Source organism: Schistosoma haematobium, chromosome ZW, assembly GCF_000699445.3.
Source record: "Schistosoma haematobium chromosome ZW, whole genome shotgun sequence".
NCBI lineage: Eukaryota > Metazoa > Platyhelminthes > Trematoda > Strigeidida > Schistosomatidae > Schistosoma > Schistosoma haematobium.
The window spans coordinates 50279654-50307089 of NC_067195.1; the positions used below are offsets into that span (position 1 = coordinate 50279654).

General features: G+C 32.4%; 1 protein-coding gene across 1 annotated transcript; it reads left to right on the forward strand.

Moving 5' to 3' along the window:
• The first annotated feature begins 2576 nt into the window (after window positions 1-2576).
• On the forward strand, window positions 2577-26718 carry SPHK2 (Sphingosine kinase 2). Its single transcript, XM_012945378.3, has 11 exons — window positions 2577-2743; window positions 5168-5406; window positions 5439-5571; window positions 6169-6291; window positions 12617-12845; window positions 14094-14401; window positions 15847-15959; window positions 19198-19277; window positions 20607-20792; window positions 23248-23484; window positions 25099-26718. The coding sequence occupies exons 2-10, from the start codon at window positions 5170-5172 to the stop codon at window positions 23465-23467; spliced, it is 1629 nt and encodes a 542-aa protein (XP_012800832.2). The 5' UTR covers window positions 2577-2743; window positions 5168-5169; the 3' UTR covers window positions 23468-23484; window positions 25099-26718.
• The last annotated feature ends 718 nt before the right edge of the window (window positions 26719-27436 follow it).

A 27436-nucleotide genomic window follows, 5' to 3' on the forward strand; every position in this document is an offset into this window, starting at 1 on the left:
ACAAACCTTATTCAGTCATTCGTTACGCGTAATTGCAATACTCCCCGTACTGATAGGAAATCTGTCGAAAATGGATATACTTTAAACATTGATGACAAGGTGAATGCAGCTATTTGATGAACAGAAAGAGGAAGGCTCTCACAAAAAATATCAGGTAGCACAAACGAATAGATTCATCCGAAAGTCAAAATCAACAATTAAAGAAAACCTTCTAGAAGTTAGTTTGAAAGAGACAACAACGCAATCAAAATCCGTGGACACGATTCTCAAAAAAGCTGAATTGGGTCAGAGATTCTATGTTTGGATCCTGCTGGAATCAAAGAAAAAATAACCATTCTAAGTGGTATGCATTTTATCTGGATTTAGTGGGACGTGTCATCAGAAATGCACTGCCAGAATAGATTCTGTGAGTTCATATTACTAAGATAATAAAACCCAGTAAGTTCGTCAAATGCAAGATTCAGAAAAAGAATATCTTGAAGTTAGGACTCAGAAGTAGCGAGAGTAGGGACTTCATAGCAAATAAGACAATATAAAACCAGCAATTCGAATATTCGTGTCCGATCACATTGCTTACTTGAGGATCCAGTGAAGTGATAGAATGCGCTTACTGAGTTAACAACTTGGAAGCAAAGTGACAGAACAAACTCTAAATTCAAGTTTTTCAGGCAGTCAGGCCTTCGAGTCCAATGTTTCCGAGGCCTGTATGGATAGAATTGGTGATCCACAAGACACCTTTAGTTTGCTCAACAAAACATTAGTAGTCTTAAGTATAAAACTTTTGAGCTCACCTTCATGAGGGATGAATTAAGTTCCGATGTAGTTATTTTCAAAGAAACGTGACTCACTCTAATCACTGCAGAATACATCTGCATTAGAGGCAATAGAGTTAAAGATCACTGGAGATAAGGCGTAATATTGTATGTTAGAGATCACTTTCATATGCTATCGAACGCACCAGAGGGGCATGATAATGATTGTCAGGTAGCTTATCGAACAATTAAATCCAGACGTAGGTTAGTGACCATAGGAGTAATATACCATAATCCACAGTAACGTGCTGACGACTTTATCCCTAAGTTAAAACATTACTTAGTGTAAAGCTTACTGTCGTCTTACCGTTGGATATTTCAACACCCTGAGAATTGATCAGACAGAGCTTACAACTTCAGGTGTATATTTTGTTGATTGCCCGCTGTCGACCATTATCCACTATGCACTTATGCAATGTATCAGAAAGTCAACACGAGTTGGCTTGTACTATGAACTATCATTTCTAGATCTTGTCGTAACACACCACTGTGATGATGTCATCGATATCTAATACCTACGCTCACCAGTAAACAATTATCACAATATTCTGTACGTTAGGTTTTGGACACGACATACAGTATGCATCAGCCCCACTCCGTCCAAATATCTGATGGGCTAACTTTCTGGTAATCAAAGACCGTGCTAATTCAACAGACTGGTCGATCAATGAAGACAGATCGGTCGAAGACGAACTGGATAGGCTTAAAGCCACATTAGAGAGCAGCATTGTCGTTCACTTCATGGTGAACATACTGGCCTCCAACAATTGATTGGGAAGGTCGATAGCTGTTGCGGCATAGGAAACATTATTGGGATTTGTTCTCATTAATGAGACACGAATACTGAAAAGCCCAGAGTGTACTTAAGAAGAACATAGCCAGGTGCCGCGTCATTTACGAAATACAGTTGGCAAATAATGGCAATCTCGAGCCCGAAAGATTATCTTCGTACATTGAACGATGAAGAAACGTGGTGAGAGAATCCCATCATTATTGTGGCACGAAAATCCGGATGCACCGTACAAATCAGATTTCACCAAAGTCGTGAATGTATCAAACTATTTCGGTGAGCACTAATCAATGGGTATTGTCAACTTCACTTTCTATTACCGTACCACTGGTGAACCTATGTGAAACCTCACGTAGAGTATTATATTCGAGCAGCCGGTCTACGACTTACTAAAGATCATATTACACTGAAAAATTCGGAATTGACTGATCACTGGGTGATGATCAATGTCATGTGTGTCAGGTTGTTCTTAGTGCAGATCGAACGTTAACGACCAAGTTGCAATGTGGCCACTAGTCTAGGTGACTCGACATTGTGTGCACTATGTTGAGATAAGATGGTGGTCGGGGGTAGTCAACAGGAAACCCTGGACCCGAGTGTTGAGCGAACTTCATGACAGGTCTTTCCAACTCACCCTACGATTAGAGCTAAAAAGGTTTAAACCTATTTCCCATGTCGTAGCATGCGAAGTCACTTGCCTTTTCGCCTGCTTCATATCCATTCATCTCTGGGGCTACAGTAAGAGGGTTCTAGAAAGTAAGAGTAAGGACCCCGTTTTTCTTATGAATTGGTCAGAGAATGGAATATCGTAACTAAACGAGTGGCATCAGCCCAATCAGTGAGTGCATACAAGAAGAAGCTAAGTTTCCGGTAGAGCACGATTTGCAGAGACTGGCACGATTTCACTAATCCACTGTTTTTATTACTGAAGAGTAAGTATTGAATTGACATATTTGTTATAACGATTCAGTTGTATGAACTCTTTTGCTGTCGTCTTTGAAGTTTGATCTAAGTTTCTGAGTTCATTGCCGTTTTTCTATGAGTCTTGAAGTCTTCCATAAAAACTCCTGCATACCACAAAGAGTTTGTATTTAATGAGACCTCAGAATTTTCTGGAGTGTCTTGATCACCAAATCAACCGGTAATGAATAAAGTTGATTTTAAATATGTTTAGTTAATGAGATACTAAAACTCCATTCTTTTGTAATCACAAGAGACCGGAGTTATTTTTTAATGTAATCAAAAGATGTAGTATGTAGTTTCAAATACAATTTTTATTTTGTGATCACTGTTGTGAAAGGGTGTTTTCTATATATATACCCCAATTTCATTATCTTGGAGAAATTTTAAGATTCTCCCCAAAGTTGTAAGAGATATAATAGCTTTCCTCAGAACTAAAGAAATTTTGAGGTTGTTGTGCCACTCACTCGAACCGGAAAAATTTTCCCCCAATATAGGGAGGTTAGGATATATATATATATGTATATTTAGTGAAGATTTAAGGAATAATTCATAGTCACTTCAAGCTTGAAGCGCACATACAAAATATGCTGAATATGGAAACCAGAAATTTCTCCTCTATTTTCGCTAGAGTGCGTTTAATGTGTTGCTGGGACTAGAAACAGATATATTTCCCAAAACAATCAACACGATTCCTGACTATTCGTAGCTGAATTTAAGATGCCTAACCGCTTACAATGGGGAACAACGTTTGATCTGCAGAAAGAAATATGGGTTGACCCATATTGACGCACTATCCTTTCGACGAAATAGCTTCCCTAACAATCTAGTTACGACGTACTAATGCAGTACTAGACTTGAAATAGAGAACATTTTACATTACGTTTCACTCAAACAAACATACAAATGCTGATGTTATTCACTGATTCCTAGTACATAGAAGTTTCGACATAATTTCATGCAACACCGAACTCACGAACATGAAATTTATTTGCAGCAGTAATTTTGGCTAAAACGCAAAAGATGTCTTAGAGGCGCTAGCAGAATCAAATAATGTAAGTAAACAAATAAAACGTAGAAACACTTTTTTTACTTATTCGAAACGTTGAATGTGTTCGTCAGTTAATAGTCCTAAAATGAACGATATGAATCAACTTTGTATGAGGAAATGCCTAGAGGCACCGTCTAAACATTAAGTGCAAGTGTATATCCTGATGTATACACCGATGTATGTATTCTTAGTAGTTGTTTATCATGTTTATTTTTTACCCACAATTTATATCTAATTGATATATTAAGATCTCGCAGATTGTCTCTATCTTTTGCTCAGTGGGTTTCGATTTGACATTTCCTGTGTGTGATTTGTATCGACAGTTGCTTAAAAAAAGGCTAATACTGATATGTTCATATCAAACGACACCATAACACTGGTCTCAACATTCAAAATCTTTTACAGATGAAACAAAGCCCTCAAGTTTCAAACTTTTCTTTTATCTTAGTCAATACGGTGAGACAGGTGCACTTGCTATTCAGATTAACTTAATCTTGTTCCCATTTTGCATTTCAATAATGATGATTTTCCTACTTCTCAAAGATGTTGGTCCTCTTCTTTAAAGTTACCGTTCTTTATACACCACGACGGTATTTAGGCACATTATGTTTTTTAACATGATTGCATTTATCTGCCGTTTTGTTCATTAATTTTTCCCACAGTTACAAGGCATTTGTCAAACGTGTTGAAGTGTAATGTAAAGTTTAAACGTCAGGTTGTTTGTTTAAGATATATGTACTGTAATTTTTGGACGATAAGTCATTCAGTATTCCTAATAACGACTCCTGTAATTTAAAGTTAGGTCTAAATGTATGACAGGTATTTGGAGCTTGTCAACACCTCCATATGTAACACCTTTTTAATTGAAGGATACCAGTCCAGTTGAACCAGAAGTTAGAAATGAAAGTGTTCATAGACATTCTTAGAAAGCCAATGAAATGTCGAGAAGTGTTTGGTTTAAGCTGAATAGTATTTGTAAAGGATGTGTAGCTCAAAGTACCCGCTCGTGATCTGTTGCAAGTGCGCGACCAAGCGCCTTCAGCTGTGATATGTTCAGTAAAACTAATTGGGTCAGCATCAATGTCAAAGAATTACAGAACTATTTATTTTAAGAATTTATCTGCTACCATAGGCCTTGACTGTCTGTAACAACGAAATTTATTTACCATTAGTCAAAGTTCTTTCAAGAGATTCAGCAGGAAAGTCTTGGCTGATATCCATCTTTCGCTAATCTGTCATAGAACACCGTCTGAACAGGTAGTTTTTCTATCCTTAACAAAATAATAAGCCTTAAGTATTCAGTCTGCTATAATGATGTGGAACAGGTAATAAGAACAGTAAAAAGTGGAAGCTAGGGAAATGTAACTATCATATACACTGATATTTAGGTACCATGTCAAGAAACATTCACAATTAACCACCACACTTACGTAACAACAAAAGTGGTAATTCTATCTGTCTGAACAATATCCGACGTTATTTTGGTGCTATAATTTTTATTTTGTTTATAAACCAATTAGCATCATACAAACATTTAATGAGTTTATTTTATAGAAATGCAGCCAAATGTTTGCACAACTTACGATGTCTGTATTCTACTGGTTCCTCGTCGAATTCAGTGCATGCTTTATTTAAACGAACTTGGAATATGTTTTGTACCAAATCACTCTTCTTTCCCCAACAAAATGCATATTCACAAGAACCTAGTAATTGAGTGCAAGAAAGAAATCATATTAAGAAATAAGAAAAAGCGAAATACAGGCCTAAAAATAAGTTATTTCAAAACAAGAAAGGTAAAAAGTCATTTAAATGGTTGATGTTTTAGGTGTACGAAAAGAAAAAAAAATTACAAATCCTTGAAGGAACAAGTCTTAATATACTTTTCTCATCTGATCAAAAAGCTTCCGAATGCATGAAAGCAATTGAATTTTTCTTCAAAAGTGCCCACACAAACGACGGTAAATAAGTTCAGTATTTGTCCGTTGATATTAAACAACTTGAGTGCATTTTTTGCAAAAGTTTTATCTGTGTTAATTAATTATCTTGTGCTTTGGCTCTGCATCTGTGCTCAGATGAAAGTAATCCATACAAACATGTAGATATAAAAAGATATGTTAAAACTAAATAACCTGATAGTAAAAATGATTTACAATGGTCAGCATTTGTGGCTTTATTCTTTACACTACCATTTGAAATGCTCGACTTAATTAAACTAGTTGATTGAATTTCTAACATCTTATGTTTATAACAAGAACATAGACTACTTTTATTTATTTGCACTAGACAAACATTTAAGGCTCTCGATCATAGACTTGTTTAAAGCGCGCAAATGATCATTTTTGGAAATACAAAACAAATCATACTTTATATTTACATAAGTCTAGTTTATTCACAGTAGATGATGATAATAGATAGTTCTTATATTATGTTTTCAGCATATTCTGTTTTATAATGAAATACTTGGGTTTGTTTAAATTCGCATAATTTTCCATGAAATTGCATTCTAACGAAATTTTAATAAAAGTCTATTTTAATTCGCTTATTCATCAATTTAGCTAAACCTTATTTAGTCTTAATAAATCCTAAAAGTGGATCAGGGAATGCTCTAAATGGTTTTAACTTCGAAATTTCCCCCATTTGGAAACAAATGAATGTTCCGTATGAATTATTTTGTACAGGTAATTAATTTAACTGTCTCATTTTAGATTTTTCAATTGATAAATCTATTATATCGTAATAAACAAAACGTTCAAAATACTCTATAATATTTCAGACGCTTTTTATGAAGAGAGTTCACAAAATCATTTGATAGTACTTCACTATATGTTAAATGACAGAATTAGTTATAACTAAGTGAAAACCAATTAACAAAAATGAAATTCTGAAACTGCAAAATGAATGTTTCATATTAATGTACGAATACATGACCAGACTCATGTGCAATAAATTAGTATTTTCAGTAATTACTAATGCTAATACTAAATTAAGTCAATAGAATAATTTGTATGATAGTTTAACAAAAACGTGATGCCAAGATATATGATGTTACAAAATTACAACCATAGTTTTGATACTAAGACAATCAAATATTTCTTTGAAAAGCTTTAAATTTCAAATGAATTATATTATTCAAGAGACTTATCAATCGAACAGTTAGAATTAACTATTCATTTGAAATTAGAATTCCATGTGCTTATTAATATGAAGTTATTCAAATAGTAGACTGACCTTAACTGACCTGAACTTCCAGTTGAAATTTAATAATCAGCTTATATTAAAAAGTTGAAATATAGTGCATCTCAACAGAGTCAGATCTATTTTTTATTGACTAATACTAGTAAACTATAAGCTCAAATATATAGACTCCTAAAGATAATTTGAACCAAATCCCAAGCTACATTTAGAAATCACATAGTTGAACTGTGTAACAACACTTTGGCAATTTCTGTGCGGTGATTAATCAACAAATGGATATGAATTTCGTAATGCAAGTCAACGTAAATATGGTCAGAGACTTTTAAACTACTGGATATTTCAATATTAGTACAGTGAGGGAGAAATGTATGTAAGTTATGAATTTTTGACGAAATAAATGTTAATCCATAAGAATTCCTTGAACCCTATTTCCTGATTCTCGAAACTCGTTATCAGGCTGTATTCTGAACCTTGAATGAACTGATGCTTCCGCTGAGAATCAAACCAGAATCACTTGGTGCTACAGCACTACAAAGTGGAGAAACTGACGCAGGGAACCACTCAGTGACTGATTATTGCAAATATCTCAGTCCTATAAAAAACCCAGAGGTAACGTCTCTGATTGCACCATTCCGTGATACGAGTGTAATTATTTAATGGACTATAATTTATTTTAAGATTTTATGGTTGGCATCACGAACTGATCTTATTTAAATAACCTCTGAATAGCATGAAGCACTGGACAGGTGTTTCGTCAGAGTACAGGACCCATCAACCGTGAATACCTATAATCCCACCGCAGATCTAACCCAGGACCTTTAGTTTTACGGCTAGCCTTGATTTTGACCGTAAATTGATTGATTACGTGATGATATCAGGGTTAACTGTTAGCATTTTTAGTCCAATATACGTAAGTTGTTTCATTATAAAGTTATGCTGGTTTTTTATTTGTTTTGTCTCATCAGTAAAATCACTTATATTAGTCTAAGTTTCAAGTTCACTGTAGTTTAACAAATAACTAATTTTTTCAGAATTAGGACTAATAAAGTGTCACGTAATAGGGGATAAAAAAGCTAAATGATAAAAGCATCTGCAGAAACACAAGTATGTTTCATGAACCCACATTACAACTATACTGTTAGTGCCATTTAAAATGACTTTCCATCAATTATTAAAATCCTCTTGAATTATACTGATAGAATTATTCCATCAACTAAGTAAAAATGATTTAATAAAAAGACATAAAAAGAAGTCATTGTATATAACAGAATAATACTAATTGTTCTTTAACCAACTGACTATCTTTACTTCCATTCATTTTCCAAAGTAAGTCGTTATCATATCAAAATTATTTCAATATTTCAATGATATTTTCAACGTAAAATGTAAAAAATAATGTTTTATTTAATTACGTCAAACTACATGATATCCTAGTGAAATCATTTTTTTGTTTAATAGAGTAAAAAAAGTATAGACAGATGCAATTTTTAATAAATTGGTATTTATGTTATCTGAACCACGACCATTAGAGTTTGGAACTGCTATATGTAGATGAAGTTTTTAAACATAACTTAGAATGATTACAAAATTGTTGAATGAGATCATTTGAACAACTTTAAACAGCTTATCTAACTGCTTATTATCTTTTAACGTATATTTTCCTTGCTCTATCCATATTTTGACTTATTCATACAATTTATCAGGTTTTCACAATATGTGATCTGAAATTCGTACTTTTCAAAATTGAACATTTTTATGCTTACTTATCTACCCTGCATACTGAGTCTATACTTTTTTTATCTAACTTTACATAATTAAGCCCAAAAATACTATTTCTACAACTCATAATGGTAACATGTATTTCGATATTCGTCTATAAAACTATCAATACTAAGTGTTTATTCTACTAAGATAGATTAATCATTTAAAAATGATTTCTCACTTAGTTCACCGTTTACTTGGAAATTGAGACTATAGTCGAATGATTCTAATAATAAATGGATTTGTCGATTGAGTAAAAACAAAAAATAAATAGTGTCAGTTTAAGCAAAAATATCTGGATTAAATGTTGTTTGTAAAAATAAGTATTTTTGTTACAATAACTAATCTTATATATATGATTAAATCCCATTCTGACGTATAATTGAGATGTCAGGTTGATCATACATGAAGACCTTTTTAACTTACTTTCTAACCCATAAATAAAAATAAAATATTTGTAATACTGCAGTGAGTAGAAAAATTAGGTTTTTTGACGTTTCGTGACTCAGTGTAAGCCACTTCTTCAGAGAACAAATAACCGAATCAAAATCAACCCAAGTTTAAATAGTACAAAAGAACAAAGCAAGAATATTAGGTACGATCAATCAAAGAACAGGTTTGAGGAAGTCATTGGTATATCATCTCGGTCAAGGTGGATTTCAAGCGACATGTATGTAAACTTGTGTTTGTGTATGTGTGTAGGGTCAGGGATAAAAAAATGTAACCTTTGTAGTGTGAAATGTGAATAGCATCAGACATGGTAACTTGGATAGATAGTTCAGGTCGGATGGATATCGAGGCCTTCTTTTCTGCTGAGAGCAGTAAGATTAAGTATCATATGAAAAGCTTCAGCATTCTCCCTTCTTTGTAGTTGGGAAAGCCTTTTTGTAATATTTTGATGTTTTTGATACCGCTTTGGTAGTTGTCGAAAATGATGAGAACTGCTATTGTCGACTTAATTTGGAGTTTATCCAATTCTACGGGATTACTAGGTGGTTTTTTGTGGCTCAAGTCGAGATTTCGCGAGATGACTCTCTGATATAGAAAATATCACGATCAACAGACAGTTCTGTGTTGACATAAAGGGGATTTTTTCTTTCAAGCGAACTAATGTATTTTGAAGTGTATTCGTTTTTTCGTAATATATTTTAATTGTGTGTGGTTTTAGAATTCTTTGTAGTCCTTCTGTTGTACCATGGCGTTATGGTAAAACCGCAGTACCAGTCCATGATATTTCATACAAATCATTAATTAGCAGTGAAATATCTTGCTTTATTACGCTTTTAATAATCTTCATGGGAAAATTATTAAATTGTAAGGTTTCAGTTACATGTTTTTGCTCTTTTTGTTTGTCCTGTTCAAATGTGATAATCTTGTTAGTTCTTCTAAAGAGCTTGAACTTGAACTGTCTATCCAAGCTACTATTTCTGATACTATTCACATTTCCCACTATTATCGTAAAGAAAAATTAAACTCTATCCTTTCTTACTACAAAGGTTACAATTTTTCATTCCTGACCTTGTATACGTACTTACTTCCTCAATTACTTACGCCTATTACTCCCAATGGGGCATAGGTCGCCGACCAGCATTCTCCATCCCACTCTGTTCTGGGCCTTCTTTTCTAGTTCCATTCAATTCTTGTTCATTTTTAGCATGTCTATCTTCGTTTCCCAGCGTTATGTGTTCTTTGGTCTTCGTCTTTTCCTTTGGCCTTGAGGATTCCATGTGAGGGCTTGTCTTGTCACTCAGTTGGATGCTTTCCTCAATGTGTGTCCTATCCACTTCCAGCGGTTCTTCATGATTTCTTCCTCCTCTGGGATCTGGTTTGTTCTCCATCACAGTAGGTTGTTACTAATAGTGTCTGGCCAACGGATCCGAAGTATTTTGCGCAAACAACTGTTAATAAGCACTTGTATCTTCTGGATGATGGCTTTTGTAGTTCTCCAAATTTCCACCCCATACAGTAGAACTGTGTTGACATTTGTATTGAAAATTCTGACCTTGGTGTTGGGTGACAGTTGTTTTGAGTTTTAGATGTTCTTCAGTTGTAAATATGATGCCATTGCCTTGCCGATCATCACGTTCATATCTGCATCAAATCCACCGTGTTCATCAATGATGCTGCCCAGTTATGTAAAGGCCTTTACATCTCCCAAATCTTCTCCGTCAATTGTGATTGGATCGTTGCATGCTGTGTTGTATCGGAGAATCTTGCTTTTCCCTTTGTGTATATTGAGACCTACTGCTGCTGAGGCTGCTGCTTTACTGGTCGTCTTCTCCTGCATTTGTTGTTGCCTGTGCGATAGAACAGCCAGATCATCTACGAAGTCGAGATCGTCCAGCTGCATTTTAGCTATGCATTGTATCCCGTGCTCCCCTTCAGATGTTGACGTCTTCATGATCCAGTCGATCACCGGGAGAAAGAGAAGGGGTGAGAGTAAGCAACCTTTCCTGACACCGGTATTTACCTCGAACAAGTTTGTCAACTGTACTCTATGCACAATTTTGCAGTTTAATCCACCATAGGAATTCTGTATGATATTGACTATCTTCTGAGGCACGCCGTAGTATCGAAGAAGCTTCCATGGTGTTGTTGTGTCCACGCTATCAAATGCTTTTTCGTAGTCAATGAAGTTGATGTAGAGTGATGAATTCCATTCAATTGATTGTTCCACAATGATCCGTAGAGTTGCGATTTGGTCTTTACACGATCTTTCCTTACGGAATCCTGACTGTTGGTCTCGAAGTTGGGCATTTACGTAGTCATTTGTCCACCCTGCACACATACACAAACACAAGTTTACATACATGTCGCTTGAAATCCACCTTGACCGAGATGATATACCAATGACTTCCTCAAACCTGTTCTTTGATTGATCGTACCTAATATTCTTGCTTTGTTCCTTTGTACTATTTAAACTTGGGTTGATTTTGATTCGGTTATTTGTTCTCTGAAGAAGTGGCTTACACTGAGTCACGAAACGTCAAAAAACCTAATTTTTCTACTCACTGCAATATTACAAATATTTTATTTTATTTATAACAACCTACACAATGCTCAATTTATTTGAAATTTTCATGTCAATCCTTGTTAATGATACCCCCAAACTCATTTCTACCACATATTTTATGATAGTAAAGTTGATGAAGTACTTAAAAGTTCTTGATTTCAGAATTAAAACTTGCTTGCAGAGTATTAAAATGGTGGATACTCCTCAAAGATATAGAAGCAAAATAAACAAATATTCAAACATTCTATGGCATAAATTTAGCTCATTTTGTCAACTATACACAATCTATATCATACTAGTGATATATTACAGTAAAGTTGTATTGTCACTAAAATAATTATGAAAGTAAATAACAAACACTCAAAGTGTATAATGAAGAATTTTAAGCAATTTATAATCAAAGAATAAGTAAATGAATAAATGACAAAAAATGACAATCACGAGTAAAAAAGTCAAATTTACAGATAGTTAGTTGATCTAGGCAACACAATACGTGATCTTATTGGATAGAGATATCCAGACTACTGGGAACCTACATTATATTAATTGAGGCAAATAACAATGACATTTTTTTATTCCCTTTGCATACGTTTCAGAAATATTAAACGCCGTAATGTTAACTTTCTATTGATCAGAACAAAACCTGCTAACAGAAAGATGATAAACAGGTGTTACGTGATTAGAAACAAATGAAAGAAGCTCTGGACTTAGGTTGTATCACTCGTCATCGATTAAATTTATTTAGCGTAAAAGAATAAATAAGGATGACACTGATTACTCAGTAGTCAGAAGTCTACCAACATAATGATAAACCACCAGACAATACGTCCTTCCATAACTTATAATAACATAAACATAAACTCAGTATTATATGTATATCTTCTTTATTATGCTGAATTATGCTCGAGAAGAGTTTACACGGTAATACATTCCTAAATGTTTAACTTATATGCCTTTCATATTAGCCATAAATAATTTATTTGTGCATTCATGTATTCAAATATCAATTTTGATGCCATATTTCTGCTATTTAGAATATCCAGGCCATGCAGAAAATTTTATCAGAAATTTACCAAAAGCTAGTCTTTTACGTTATCGAGCAATAGTTACGTGTTCAGGTGATGGACTAGTGTATGAAGTAATTAACGGATTCATATCAAGAAAAAATTATGATGACGCCATTGATGAGGATACAATACCTGTTGGGATTCTACCAGGAGGTAGTGCTAATTCAACTGCTGCTTCAATTTGTTATCATTCTGGGTAATTAAATATTTAACAATGCAAACAAGTTAGATATGCCATTTATTAGAATAGGTTTTTGTTTTGAAGCACAGCAGAACATAACTGTGCACAAACTATAAAGCAGATGAATTACCCAGATGTATATCCAGTTACTTAGTAATGTATTTCATAAACAAATGTGTTTGTTAAATTAGTTAACATAAACCAAACATAAATATAACATTACAATTTAGTCATTTATTCACCAGTCTATGTGATAAAGTTTTGTTAAGTTGACTGACTAGTTTGTATTACGTAATAACTAATGACCATAAAATATCATGATCAGTCCATGCATTTGCTTGGCTAGTGGTTTCTTGATTTATTGAATAATTGATAGTCATTTCTTATACCCAAATCCATTCTCAGTCTGTGGTCACAAAAAAGGGCAAATCGATAAAAGGCGAAAATGATTTGTAATTATAGTGGCTTTTAAAGCGGTATTGAATTTTTATCACTGAGACTCCTGTGAGTTTTTGTTTCACTAATACATACATCTAATGATTAAAAGCCTTTTTGTGATTTTTGAAATTTGATAGGCAAGGGGACAGTTAATAAATCAGAAGATCATTGCGTTTATCATTACTGACATTCCTATTCAAAAGAATTTCCCCTATAATTTATTATTCAAATGTTCACTTCACTCACGTAGACAAAAAGATAGTGACTGCGTATTGGATTGTGGTAACAAACATAAGTTGAAATAATTTTTGAAACAAGTTCTTTTCGTATTAATTAAGAGATAGTTTGGTCTACTTTTCAGGTGATGACAATTGTGATTAAACGAGTTACAAACTAGTATTCAACTATTTTTTTAGAAGTCTTTGGTTCACTTGATTCTTATAAAGACCTACCGTCAATTACCAATAAAAAACGTCAAACGTTTCTGCACAGAGATGTTATATATTTATAAGTTTTTTCACTAAATGACACTTGTTGAGAAACCATCGAAATTCATCCATATTGATACAGTACACTAGACGAGAATTGAAAGTTACAGGTTTACTCCTACTGAATAACGTATCTTTGGTCTGTCGAAAAGTCCCAAATGTGGACAAGACTAATAACCTCCGAAGTTTCTTAAGTTAATGTTAGTTTGCAGTGAAAGTCACATGTAGACGTTGCAATTATCAAATTATGCATAGATCAGTCCCCTAACGGAAAATATCATCATTTAATATTAGTAATAAAATACTTATTGCAAACCTTATGCTTTCCTTTATTTAGTTTATTGGGCAAATCATCACTTTTATCACACTGTGGCTTTCTGTTAACATTACCAATTGAAAATTTACAAAATAGTCAATCTAAACAAGTTAATGAGCAAAGTGAAAATTACAATTTTACTTTACCACTTTTACCGTGTATCAGTCCGATGAGTGGTATACACTTTGGAACATGTGACAGAAATTTTCATCGATACGGTATTCAAAGTATTGAATGGGGTTTCGTCGCTGATTTGGACTACAAAAGTGAACGATTTCGTTGGATGGGTGAAAAACGATTTCTACTTTATGCATGTTACTACCTTATGAGTAAGCGTTTAGTTTCCTTTACCATATGAATCAAAACCGTTCCTTGTTGATCTTTTTAAACAAACGAATTATGTTATACCCTTCAGACGTCAAGGGAATATAATAATATATGACTGCATTTAGTTCAATGTGGCATCCAGTCAAAACAACATCATCCCATTCGAGTCTTCAGTTATTTCAATTATAAACGTGACCGAAAGACATTTATCTAAAAAAGCGAAGCATTAAAAAAGCTGCATGTAAAACATTTGAAAAAACTAGGTACTACGTTTTTAGTGAGATTCGGATTTAACTGGTCTCAAGCCTGTTTTTACAATGTGCAAAACCGAAAATATTTTAGATCTAATAGACTTCGTAAGGACTCAGTCTTCACTCTGTTGACATAGACTATGTCAATATATTTAGTTGCCTATTTTTATGCCCCACTCTAACAAAGCAGTGAGACTTGGTAATTTCTACAGAAAAGGATGTTAGTGCATTTCATGATATTTGTCTTCTGCTGGTGATAAAGCAAAGTTCATTGAAAGTTTTCAATCTATAAAGTCTACTAGATCTTATAATAATCAAAATGAAAGAGGAAGGTTTCAGAAGAAAATACTATCGTTTCTAAACTTCAGATTGACTATCCATTCAACTGATGATGACAATGATAGTTTTAAGGAAGCGAACTAAACTTATGTTAATACGTAAAAAGAATAAAACGTCTGGAATTTTTAAACAAGTCAATCAACGACAGAATTTCTTTCCGTAATGAAGCTCAAAGAGGGTCACGTATTCACTTGAAATTTGACTACAGAAAGTTGAAGATTTTACTTTGTTGAGCGTTTCACTCATTCTGGATATCTCAATTTTGAGGTTGGTGTTAAAGTTATATATTTTTTATGATTTAAGCTACGGAAAGATTAGGTTAAAATGAAACTTTGACAGATGAAGAAAACACATTCGTAGGACTAGTATTGTCTTGCTGTAGTCTAGGAGATATTATAATTGAAATCCAGTTTAAATAGTACACATTAAATCGTAAACAATTCATATTTTACTTTGCGTTATTGTTTTAAGTATTGACCTCACATCCTTATGAACTAGGTCTGTGTACAGTGCGTACTCTCAAAAGCGAAACAACGCTAGTCCAGTGACCGAATAGAAAACAGTCCCAGGCAAACCGTGTTCGATGTAGAAGTCATAAAACATTCTATCTATGAATTCATGAAGGACAACTCGACTTTACTTAGCGAACGACAATTTACTCCGATGGCATCTAAATAGTCAAGTAGTACTTTAATCGACAAAACGTTGTTAACATTCGATCAGATTGTAAATCTATGCAAAAAACGTTTCACCATTCTTTTTATTTTTGTCCTACTAAATTATCATTAAATTTGAATAATAAAATCAACCGATAATCTATATACTTATAAATGTATAATATCCTTTTTGCCAACTAGAGAAACCAACATATCGTGCTAAATTATCATACTTACCGTTTGATAATGTACTATACCAAAAAAACAAATATAAAAATGATGAACTGGTTCAAAAATCTTCTGTACCATCAACGGTAAGCCAAATTACTCACTTGACTAGTTCTCACTTAAGTTATTTTTGTCATAAATTGTTATTACAAACTATGCAAATAAACATTATAACACCTAAAATAAAACTATTATAGTGAACAAAAACACGAGTGGAGAGAACCGAATGTATTTGACACGAAATTACAGAGCAACTCACTAAAATCTGAGATTCATATAGTAAATAGTTGATTTACAAAACATCAATCCATCGTCTCAAACTTGACTGTTCCTTATGCGAATATCAGTTCATTGTCTCAGATTTCCTTGTTCATGCATCTTCATACCAACTGCGTTCCATTTCCATTCTTTCCTTCTCGACCTTCTACTGAAATACATTCTATGCCTGACCACCGTTCTATGCTACTTATGTGAGTATAAGTAACCCACACCACGCTATTAGTGAATTAGCGTTGAACATAACTATTCTCTATCGATAATAATTATTCCATATTTTGGATAAAAAAATTAATTATGATTAAATATTTCATAAGAAAATAAGAAAACGGTTAATATGGATGTTGTTTTTCTTTTATTTCTAAACATGTAACAACAACTAGTCAAAATGAAAAAAAGATACCAATCTAATTTAAATAAATCATTAAATGAAGATAGAGAGATAAAATGTTCTTTCATAAATGATTATAAGTTAATAAATAAACTCTTGAAAATATGAATAGTTGAATATACATTTACATTTTTGACCACTTGATGTTATTTTACTTGTATCTTCCCACTGTTATTTAGCATTGTAATTGACCAGTCTCTTGTTGGTGTATGTGCAACCTATGTGGACTGCCTCGATATGGACTTAAGTCATAAACGTTTTAAGCAAAGATGGATAATGACTAGTATTGGAACCCAGTTTGACTCGAGTTTTGTCCTATTTAGAATTCGCCAGTTACATCCAGTTGATGAGTCTGAAATAGGACAAAACGCACGTCCTAGATCCCACTGCTAGCCACTATCCATCTTTGCGTAAATATACATTTTTTGTGAAAGTTTAATTAATGAATATAAAGTTACTGAGGCTATGATTGTCAGAAGAATAGATAAAATTTTATGATAAATTATTCTATGTATAAATATAGTTATCTCAAGGCGCTCAAATTCAAAGTTAATTGAATACAGAAAATAAATCCTAACACCCTGTTTAGAAGCTAGGGTGATAGTTAGTGCTCGAACTTAAAGGATATGATACGTTTAGACTGATATCATGTTTGAATCAATGTTAGACCACCATTGAAAACCTAGAAGCAGTGGACGGCCGTTTCGTCGTAATATAAGACTCATCACCAGTACGCATCCCCGACCCGCATGTGGGGGTCAAACCCAGCACCTTCGGTTTCACGCATAAACGCTTAATCTCTAGAACACAGAGCCGGTATTCAACGGTGTTAATATCTAACTTCAATCAATCCACGAAATTACGCGACCATTCACCAATGTCTTCAGAGAATACTGCCTCTCAGCAGACACGGTTGAATTCCACTGGTCACAGCTTCCACTAGAACTCCAGGAAATCCATCTTGAAGCCAATTACTAATGATCACATGATAATTATCAATATAGCCATTAGACAAATCAACAGTGAGAAAACAACAGAACCTAGAAACATACCAGCTCAAGCACTGAAGTCAGATATAGAGTTAACTACAAACGTGCTCCATGTTCTATTCAGGAAGATTTGGGGAGAGGAACAAGTGCCGATAAACTGGAAGGAAGGACACCTCATCAAGATACCAAAGAAAGGAGGCCTGAGCAAATGTGAGAACCACAGAGGCATCACACCACTTCCAGTACCAGGAAAGGTTTTCAACAGTATTGCTGAACCGGATGGAAGATCCAGTAGATGCCCAAATTCGTGATCAGCAATCTGGATTCTGTAAGGATCGGTCGTGCACAGACCAAATCGTGACACATGGGATCATCGTTGAACAATCAGTTGAATGGAACTCGTCACTATATATCAAATTCCTTAATTATGAGAAAGCATTTAACAGTGTGGATAGGTGAACATTATGGAACCTTCTTCGACACTATGGAGTGCCTGAGAAAATCGTCAGAATCATACAGAATTCATATCACAGACTACATTGTAAAGTGGCGTATGGAGGACAGTTGACAGATGCATTCCAATTAAAGATTGAAGTCAGACAAGGCTGCTTACTGTCCCCCTTTCTCTTTCTTTTGGTGTTTGGCTGGATTATGAAGACCTCGATATCTGACGAGAGGCATGAAACACAATAGATAGCTTGGATACAGTTGAACAATTTGGACTTCCCAGATAACCTGGTCATTCTATCGTATACACATCAACAAATGCAAGTGAAGACAAGAAGTGTAGCAGTAGCCTGTGTATCAGTAGCCCTCAACACACACAAGAAAAAAGCAAGACCCTCAAATATGACACAGAGAATACCAACCCAAAAATACTTGATAGAGAGGTCTTGGAAGAGATGAAAACTTTCACGTACCTGGACAGCATCATTGATGAACAAGATGGATCTGGTGAAGATGTGAAGGCAAGGATTGATAAAGCATGGACAGCATTTCTACAATCGGACAATAAGTATTTATAAATGACTGTGTACGAAAGATACTCAGTATCCGTTGACTGGATATCATCAGCAACAGCTTGCTGTGGGAACAAACAAACCAGCTTACAGCTGAAGAGAAAATTAGGTAACGTTTCTGGGGGTAGATAGGACAAACATTGTGGAAATCAATAAGCTGCAAGACGAAACAAGCCCTAACTTGAAATCTAAAAGGAAAGAAAGAGGCAGAAAAAAGTAAACGTTGAGCCAGGAATCGAGGACAGATATGAAAAGAATAAATTTCAACTGGGAAGGATTGGCCAAAAATGAGTTCGAAGGACAATGCTGGAGTAACACTTGTAAGTGAGTAACTCACTTATATTAACATATGTCACTACCAATTTATTTGTTTTTATTCAACTCAAATACTAACTTAAAATTTGATGAGAACGTATGAATATTTCTATTTATCTAATCTGTTATCGTATGTTTCATAAGTATTGTATAATATAATCACTATATCACGACCATACAACATAAGTTCAGTAATTGGACAGGGGTGTTCGTCCCCTATGTCGAATATCGGATTGTATAGATACTACTGAAAGTAACCATTATAATTCATTTAGCTTTCAATACGATAACATTCCTGATTTTATAGTGATTTAATTTTATTGTTTATATATAGGCATGTAGAAATTCAAGTGATTTTACAGATAAATTAAACGTATCTCCTACACAGATAAAAAAGTCGTGTCAATCCTGGTCGTAAGTGTGCTTTTACATTATAGTACATTATTTATTCGCAGTGTCCTTTTATTTTTTGTAACTGTGTAAGTTACTTCGTTGCCTTATTGTAGTTAAGAGTGGGAATACTATCTATCTGGGAATATAGGAAAATAATGAAGATGGAATTCATAATTTAAAGATGCTTTATGGATTATGTTTGGCACCTAATGGCTCCACTTAGGTCAATTTGTACTTTAGTAAAATAACTGCGTTTATTTTATGAATGTTGCAGATGCATATTTCTCACTGATATGCTACAGTGGAAATGTAAACCTTAAGGTCAGTTATCCAAAATTCTGTTGCACATGTTAGCTTCCGAATTACTCTTTGACAGGCATTGGTTAATTATATTATATCCCAAGCAGAAGTTGTGGAACACATGTGTCTCATTTTGAGAGTAATTAAATTAGATAAAAGAAAAGACTGACTGATAAATGAATGAAATACGATTCGAATTCTGTTAGCAGTCAAACCGAGAAGCATTGTCCATGAGTTATCAGCCTTTATTTATTTGTTTAATACACAAAAATGCACCGAAATAAATATGCACCATACAAATAAAGGAACGAAATAGCATAGATATAGAAGAAAGAGGGAGTACAATAAAAAAATAAGTCAATAAAAATAAGTGAACGAGAGTAGTATGTAATAGGAGAAGCAGTTTAGTTAAAATAAAGTCGAAAAGAGTTCTTTCAGCTAATGAAGTTCCTTTCGTTTTTCATGAAGAATGTAAAAGAAAACCAATGTAAACCTCCATTGACCTTTGTTATGAGCTATGATCGATAAAGTTTCACATCACTGAGCTGTCTCTAGAACCCGGATCAAACAGTTTCTATGATCTGAAAGGTGCCAGTTTTGTTTCGCTTCCTTCCAAACCACGAAAACGTCTCATCGATTGACCAGATAATTGTTTCTTCCCCACCATTCTAGAGTGGGTAATCAATATCACACGCAAAACTCTCTAAGGTGACATTCGTAGCACTTGCCTAAACTACCTAAGGTGTTTCAAGGTTAAGAAACTAATTGATTTGTAGTTACTGAATAAGAAAACACATTGTTAAACCTCAGTATCACTAATATAGAATTGTCACTGAATGTTAGCAACTCTTCAGCGACAACGAACAGGAGATACAGTGAGCTGACAAACATCCTCAACTCGGGTAAGCCAGGTTGTGAACATAGTAACCCATAAGTCATTAATTTAGATCTTACTTCAACCGGAATTCACATTTTCAACATTATGTTCGTATTAAAAAATAAGTGTAAAAAGATAAATCATAAATTTTTACTGTATTTTAATTTTCATAGGTTTCTACCAGAAATTAACCAACCTATTTCTAATCATCAAGATAAATGGGTCACTTTAGACAAAAACTTCGTTACAATATTAGTAACAAATCACTCTCATATAACATCTAGTACCGTAATGTATCCGGATGCTCATATCAGTGACCCATATTTAACTTTATTAATTCTGCATGAAAACACAACAAGGTTGGTATATACAAATTGTTTTATGAATAGATTCTTATGAATTATATATCGTTTACGTCCATATAAAATCTAAATTATATGCATTTATACAAACTGTATTATATACGAATATCAAAAAAGCATATCCAATACTTCTACAATACTGTTTTAATTTCTTTATGAACTTAATACTGGAAACAATCTTAAATAGTTTTAATAGCCGGAACAGTTTTATAATTTAAAAATTCTAAATAGTGTACTACATGAAAAGTGCATCTTGAAATTAATTCTATTTAATCATCTGTATACTTTTGTATGTTTTTTTTGCAACTGTAACTTAATTATTTTTTTGTTTCAAAAAAAGATACGATCTAAAAATAGAATCAATTAATACTGCCTAATATCTAAAATTGACAATTCAGTAATATTATAAATATTCTGTGAAGAAAAGCAAACATTTCAAGAATTTAAAGCAATTAGTACATTTTATAAATTTAGATAGAACATTATTTACAAATTAATATTTATTAAGAACATTTTTCTCTAAACATTTCCAATGCTCACCGAAGTTTACACTGAAATGTTTTAGCATCAAAGTATACTATAACTCTTGAACTTTGAATTTTAATTACTAAGCTAACATTAAAAAATCAAAACCATTTGTATTCTCTTCAATTATATATTAATTATCAATGTGGAGTCGTGGAGATTATTGATTTTTTATCGGGATCATCAATAGATCAATATCTGACTTCTATTGGAAACCTGAAGAAACACTGAACGGCCGTTTCTTCCTAGTATGGGACCACTCACCAGTGCGCACCCACGATTGCGCACGCAGAATTCGAACTCAAGATCTTCGATCTCACTCGTAAACGCTTAAACTCTACACCACTGAGCCGGCATCCCATGGTGTTAATGTCTAACTTCAGCCAAACCACAAAATTACGCGACCATCTTCCACTGTCTGAGGTAGATAGCTGTCTTTATCTAACACGAATTAGCTTCACTGGTCATGGCTTCTCACCAGAACCCGGAGAATTACCTCACGAAGCTAGTTACTAGTGAGCACATGATAATTATCAGTATAGGGTTGTGGAGATTGTTGAATCTTTTGATTAAGATCATGAATATATTAATTGTCAGTTAATGAATGTAGGACTATATGTCTTAAAACTATCCTGACACTAAAAAGATGTAAAAACCGAGCTTAATAATAACTGAAATAGGATAAACGTAATTTGTATCATTAGAGGTGCACTTTTTATGATTTTGTTTTCTGTTGTTTTAAAAATTATATTTCCACAATTAGTTTTATATGTTTATCTTAATGATCCAAAAATGTAACTTAGTGTATCTGAAATTTCTTTTAAAATAGCATGTGATAACGAATTATTTATGTTAAATACATTAGTTAAATTTCTTTTTCAATATTACATAACTAAGAAGTCATGCAAACTACCAGAACATTCGGTCCTTCATGTTTTCCTACATCCATCTACTGCTCTAATTTTGTCTGTTTTAAATTTGTGTTAATAAATTAATTAAGTCTCTTAACTGCGTGTATTTACTCATTTTCATAACATGTTTTAAATCTATAGCTTATCTAATTATTGAGAAACTGAAGCAACGCAACGATGGTAGTTCATAGAATCCCACTGAATGTATTCGATAATATAAAAGGTGTCATAGGAGCACGACTTACTTTAAACATTTACGAATAAATGAAAATAACAGAGTATTATGGTTTAAAAACGTTTTGAATGTCCACAAATTTAGTGCATATAAAATGAAAATTTGTCAAAAACTTGTTTATTTAGTACTCAGAATTCTTTACTGTAATCACATAGTTGATATTGAATAAAACGAATATTATATTTAGTTTGATTCGCATTTTGAAGTCATAAAATAACTAAGCATTTTAATATTCTACAAAATCCTTGTTTTGTAATCTCCCCATGAAACAATATATTTCATATTGACATTAGTTTTAGTTCATTCTATTTTTGAATGGTAAAATAATCATACAATTACCTAAAATGTTGCAAATTCTGTTTTATAATATTATTCACAATATAAGATATTAGTTATTTTGCAGTAAAGCAATTCACTATTATATTCGGTTCACGATGAGAAATTTACTTCAGCCGAATTGTTTATGAATACTAATTTAACCTTGTAAATTAACATCAGCTGAGTAACTATATAAGACAAGGAAATTCAAGAAAATGGTTTTGTGTTAGTGAAACACTCTTTAAAAATACATTTGTTTATATAAGGAGATTTAGAATTGTCCTAGAAAGTCATGAAACCAATAAGGCATATTAAACAAGTCAAGTATCGATGAGCATTCCAAATGAAATTTGGAAAGTAACACCATAACAAATCTTTCATGTAAGGTATTGGTTTCATAACGCATGCGTTAGGTCAAATTTATATTTTTATTTTATTTTATTTTTACAAAATTATATTTTAGGCTTGATTTGTTAGCTTTGGGACGAGCAATGTCAAATGGTCAAGGCCTACAATCAACATCAAACATGGATATTGTAAAAATTTTTGCTCTACGAATAGAACCGTATTCTAAAGATTCAGTCATCACAATGCTGGACGGAGAGCTCATGCCTTCAGGCACATTTCAAGCAGAAGTTATCCCAGGAATTTTAAATGTTATTTCAGGTACCAAGGTTGTATGAACTCCATATTATTTCAGGTAATACTTATTACTGCTATAAGAAACTTGTCGTTTAGCCTGTAATTATATGTTGATTTATGAAAATATGATTTTATGACAAAAAGATTAGGTAGAGACTTATGCTGTCTTCAATCAGTTAACTATTAAAAATAAAAACTGGAATTGTGGAAGTTATTTTCCAAAATATAAAAAAACTAAACGTTCGAAGTATTCAAAGAATAATAAAAGTAACATTAGCATATTGATTTCGGTACTGAAGCCTACTGAAGTAACCGATCTTCTTCCAATACTCTTAAAAGTCCTAACATTTTAAATGAACAATTGAGGATTGATGTTTCACATAATATCATCAAATGTCTGCAGAACTACAATTTTCCTTTAGTACCGAATTTGCAATTTTAAAAAATAAACAAATAGAGGTTATTTGTCATTCTTCTCTTGTTTATTTGCTACTACTTCAGGTAAAATGTTATATAATGACATTTAGTTCTAAATTTTATTTATAACTTAATTCTTGGTTCAGCAGACCAAAGGCCAATACGACAAAGTATTCTCATTCTCCCTTACGCATATTAAAATTATTGAAAGATTATTCACAGTAATTACAGTGTGTTGTGTTATGTCCGATTTTAAAAATGAATATAATATTTCATTTTGGTAATTAAAAACAGAAGTACATAGTGAAGAATTGTGTATACGAATAGAAAATTGCTGATTTCAATACTGGATCCAATAGACATTTCCTACTCCTTTGAAGGATCATAAACATTAAAAAACATATTGTTTGATTTTGATCATTTGAAGCACACATGAAATATTTGCTCTTAACTATGCTATACTGATCAACGAAAATCCGTTACTAAGGGTATAGTACCATTAAAAATAAGAAATAACACTGACTGAACAGAAAAGCATTTCAAATGCTTACTTATTCTAAGGGAATTTATACTTGAATCATAAACTGGTAGCAAATTGTTTCGCGCTCATTCAAAGTTAGCACTCGAATGAATTACGTTGTGAATGGTATAGTGAGTAGAAAATAACATTTAAGCATACGGACGAGTGAATAACAATTTTTATAGATATGTTTTGAAAAAAAACAGAACTTTTAATAAAAAATAACTTTCATATTTTAAATCCTGTTTTGCATACATCGTTGCTTGCATACAATTAGTATAATTTCAAGACAATTTCTTTTATTACACTTGGTATCGTTTACTTGAATCTTCTCATCGATGTTTAGAACTGTCATTGATCAGTCTCTTATTGGCATATGTTCATACTGTACATATTGCCTTGATAATGTCTTAATTCACAAGCATTCTAAGTAAAGATGGATAGTGGCTAGCAAAGGAATCCAAAACATGAATTTCATCCTATTTAGGACTTGTCAACTGGATGAACCTTCATCCTAGAGTTGTTATTTGAAACAAACAATATTGGGTTCAAGTCCCAGAGTGAATAACAAATCTGAGATACAAGTACATCCAGCTAACGAGTTTCAATTAGGATGAAACTCCTTCCCTGGATTCCACTGAGAGTCACTATCCATTTTTACCTACGATTTTTTTAAAATTATTTAAATAATCTAAAATTAATTATTTATTTTTACATTTTTATTTTATTTCGCAGAATTTCATTTTACTTATTTGAAACAAATCAGAACTTAATCAACGACTTATTTTTCTTTTCTAACTAAAATAAAACAAAGAAAAGTTTTTTTCTTTTAAATTTATACGTTTTTTTTCACACTATTGAATATTGTTCATTTCAATGTTGTTGTTGTTGTTCTTTTTTTATCAATGCTTGGCAGAGTTTTAAATTTTCTCTATTTTAATGAATTAAAACAAAATAATAGAAAATTGATTTTTTAATTTTGTTTTTCTGATGGCTATTACAAATTTTGTTTTTATTTTTATTTTTTTTGTAAAAACTTAAATTTTAAAAAAATTAATTATTTAATATCAGATGGGTTTTGTGGATATTACAGTAATTCCAATGCGAGTCAGTTGAGGCTAGACCACCATGGAAAACCGTCCAGTGCTTCCGGGTTTTCCATGGTGGTCTAGCTTCGACTGACTCATGATCTCAACTATTGAAATTATTTATTTGTAAATTAATATTTTGAAGATATTTACTGATATTTACTACTTGTTTATCATAAGTAATTTAAAGTTTGAAAAAAATGTTTAAGAGTTAAATAAATAAAAAAGTTATACATTTGACAAGTGATTGATTAATATCTTGTTTGTTTAATCTTTTAATATGGACTGAATTCTATCAAATAAACTGTAATGTAATTACAGGCTCAATGGACTCTCGTTTACACTGTGATCGATAGAATTTGATTAAAAAAATAAAAGATAAAATGTATATGTTATTGCTTAACGAATTTTTAATTTCTCAAAAATACAAGAGATCAGTTATTCCATGAAAGTCCTACACTACACAAATGGATGAACTAGGTTAAAATCCCATAGAAAACAAAAATTCATTCAGGATTATAAGCAAGCCTTATTATGGAGTGCCAACTAGTATGAAACAGATTTTTATCTCCAAACACCTCCAACTGTCCAATATATATATTTGATTTGATAAAAATGTTATATGTATAACTGAGAACCGTACTTCTATTTCTCAACTGAAAATTTCAATCCACTGCGAATTCGAAGTTACTTGAATTGTAGGCATTTATATTATAATGGTCAATGATTATAAAATAATAGTTTCTGGTTGAATCGAACTAAATCGATTTTGGAAAGTATGGTAAATAATTATATTTTAGATGATTGATTAAAAGCAATATTATCAAGACACGCCCACTTTTTAACTATTTTTATTCAATGAAGTTATACTAATGAATGATCTAGACCATTGCAATTCAACTTGAGAATTTTGAATGGCATTCTACGTTCGACGGTGAATTGAAACTTAAAAATTTATAAATCATCACAGAACATTTCTTTATTCTTTCTTGGCTCTCAATATTTCTCTTTTCAACTCTATTAATATATATAAATATACTACAATATCTATAATTAAACAATGAAGGCGTTTGTTTGCGAATTGTTAAAATGATATAATTCTATTTCAAAATATCTATAATAAAGAATTGATTTTTAGACTTTGATCACCGGTAAAAAGTATTCAAAATGGTGCCATCTTTATGACACAAGAAAACAATATTTAAAAAAAAGTTATACACAACGTACAAATGGATTATATTTCTCAAGTTTCAATCGAAATGAACAGCAAAAAGAAGTTCAAATAAATAATAAACAATAAACTTTGTGAAATGATTATAAAAAGATAGAAGAATTTTGATTCACATAACGTTGACAAAAAATTCAGATCTTGGTAACCATAGTATTTTGTTTGTTTTTTTAATGTCATATATCACACCACTTAACTGTTATATAGTTATGAAAGGTAACAATAACATTTAAAAATGCATACGAATACTGTCAGAGTAATATAAACATATCAAGATGCATATTTCATTAGCATAAAATTACTTAGTTGTACCAATGATTATGATTATTCGTATAGTCAGATGTGGTACGATTTTTATTTTATATGGATGAAGTAATAATCGATTGAATTTAAAGAATTCAAACATGAGAACTGATATATATTTTTTTTGAAGTTGTTAACAGTTATCTGTTAGTTGTATTCATTACTGAATATCCGTTATTGGGAAAGTGATAGTCTGTTTAAAACAAAACATTAAGTGTTTTGATTACAAAAAAAGAAAGAAAAGCTTAAGCGAAAGAGTTTTGTTTTACTAAACTTTTAAATAGGCTCCTCCAAAGGAAAATTACATAAATTCTGGGATTATTATTATTATTAAATAAAATTATCATCAATAATTGTTGCAATTAATGTATATTTTCAGTCACAGATTTTGAACGAACGATATTCAATGTAAGAAATCATTTTCATCTTTCATTCTATATAGTCAAGTTTTGTC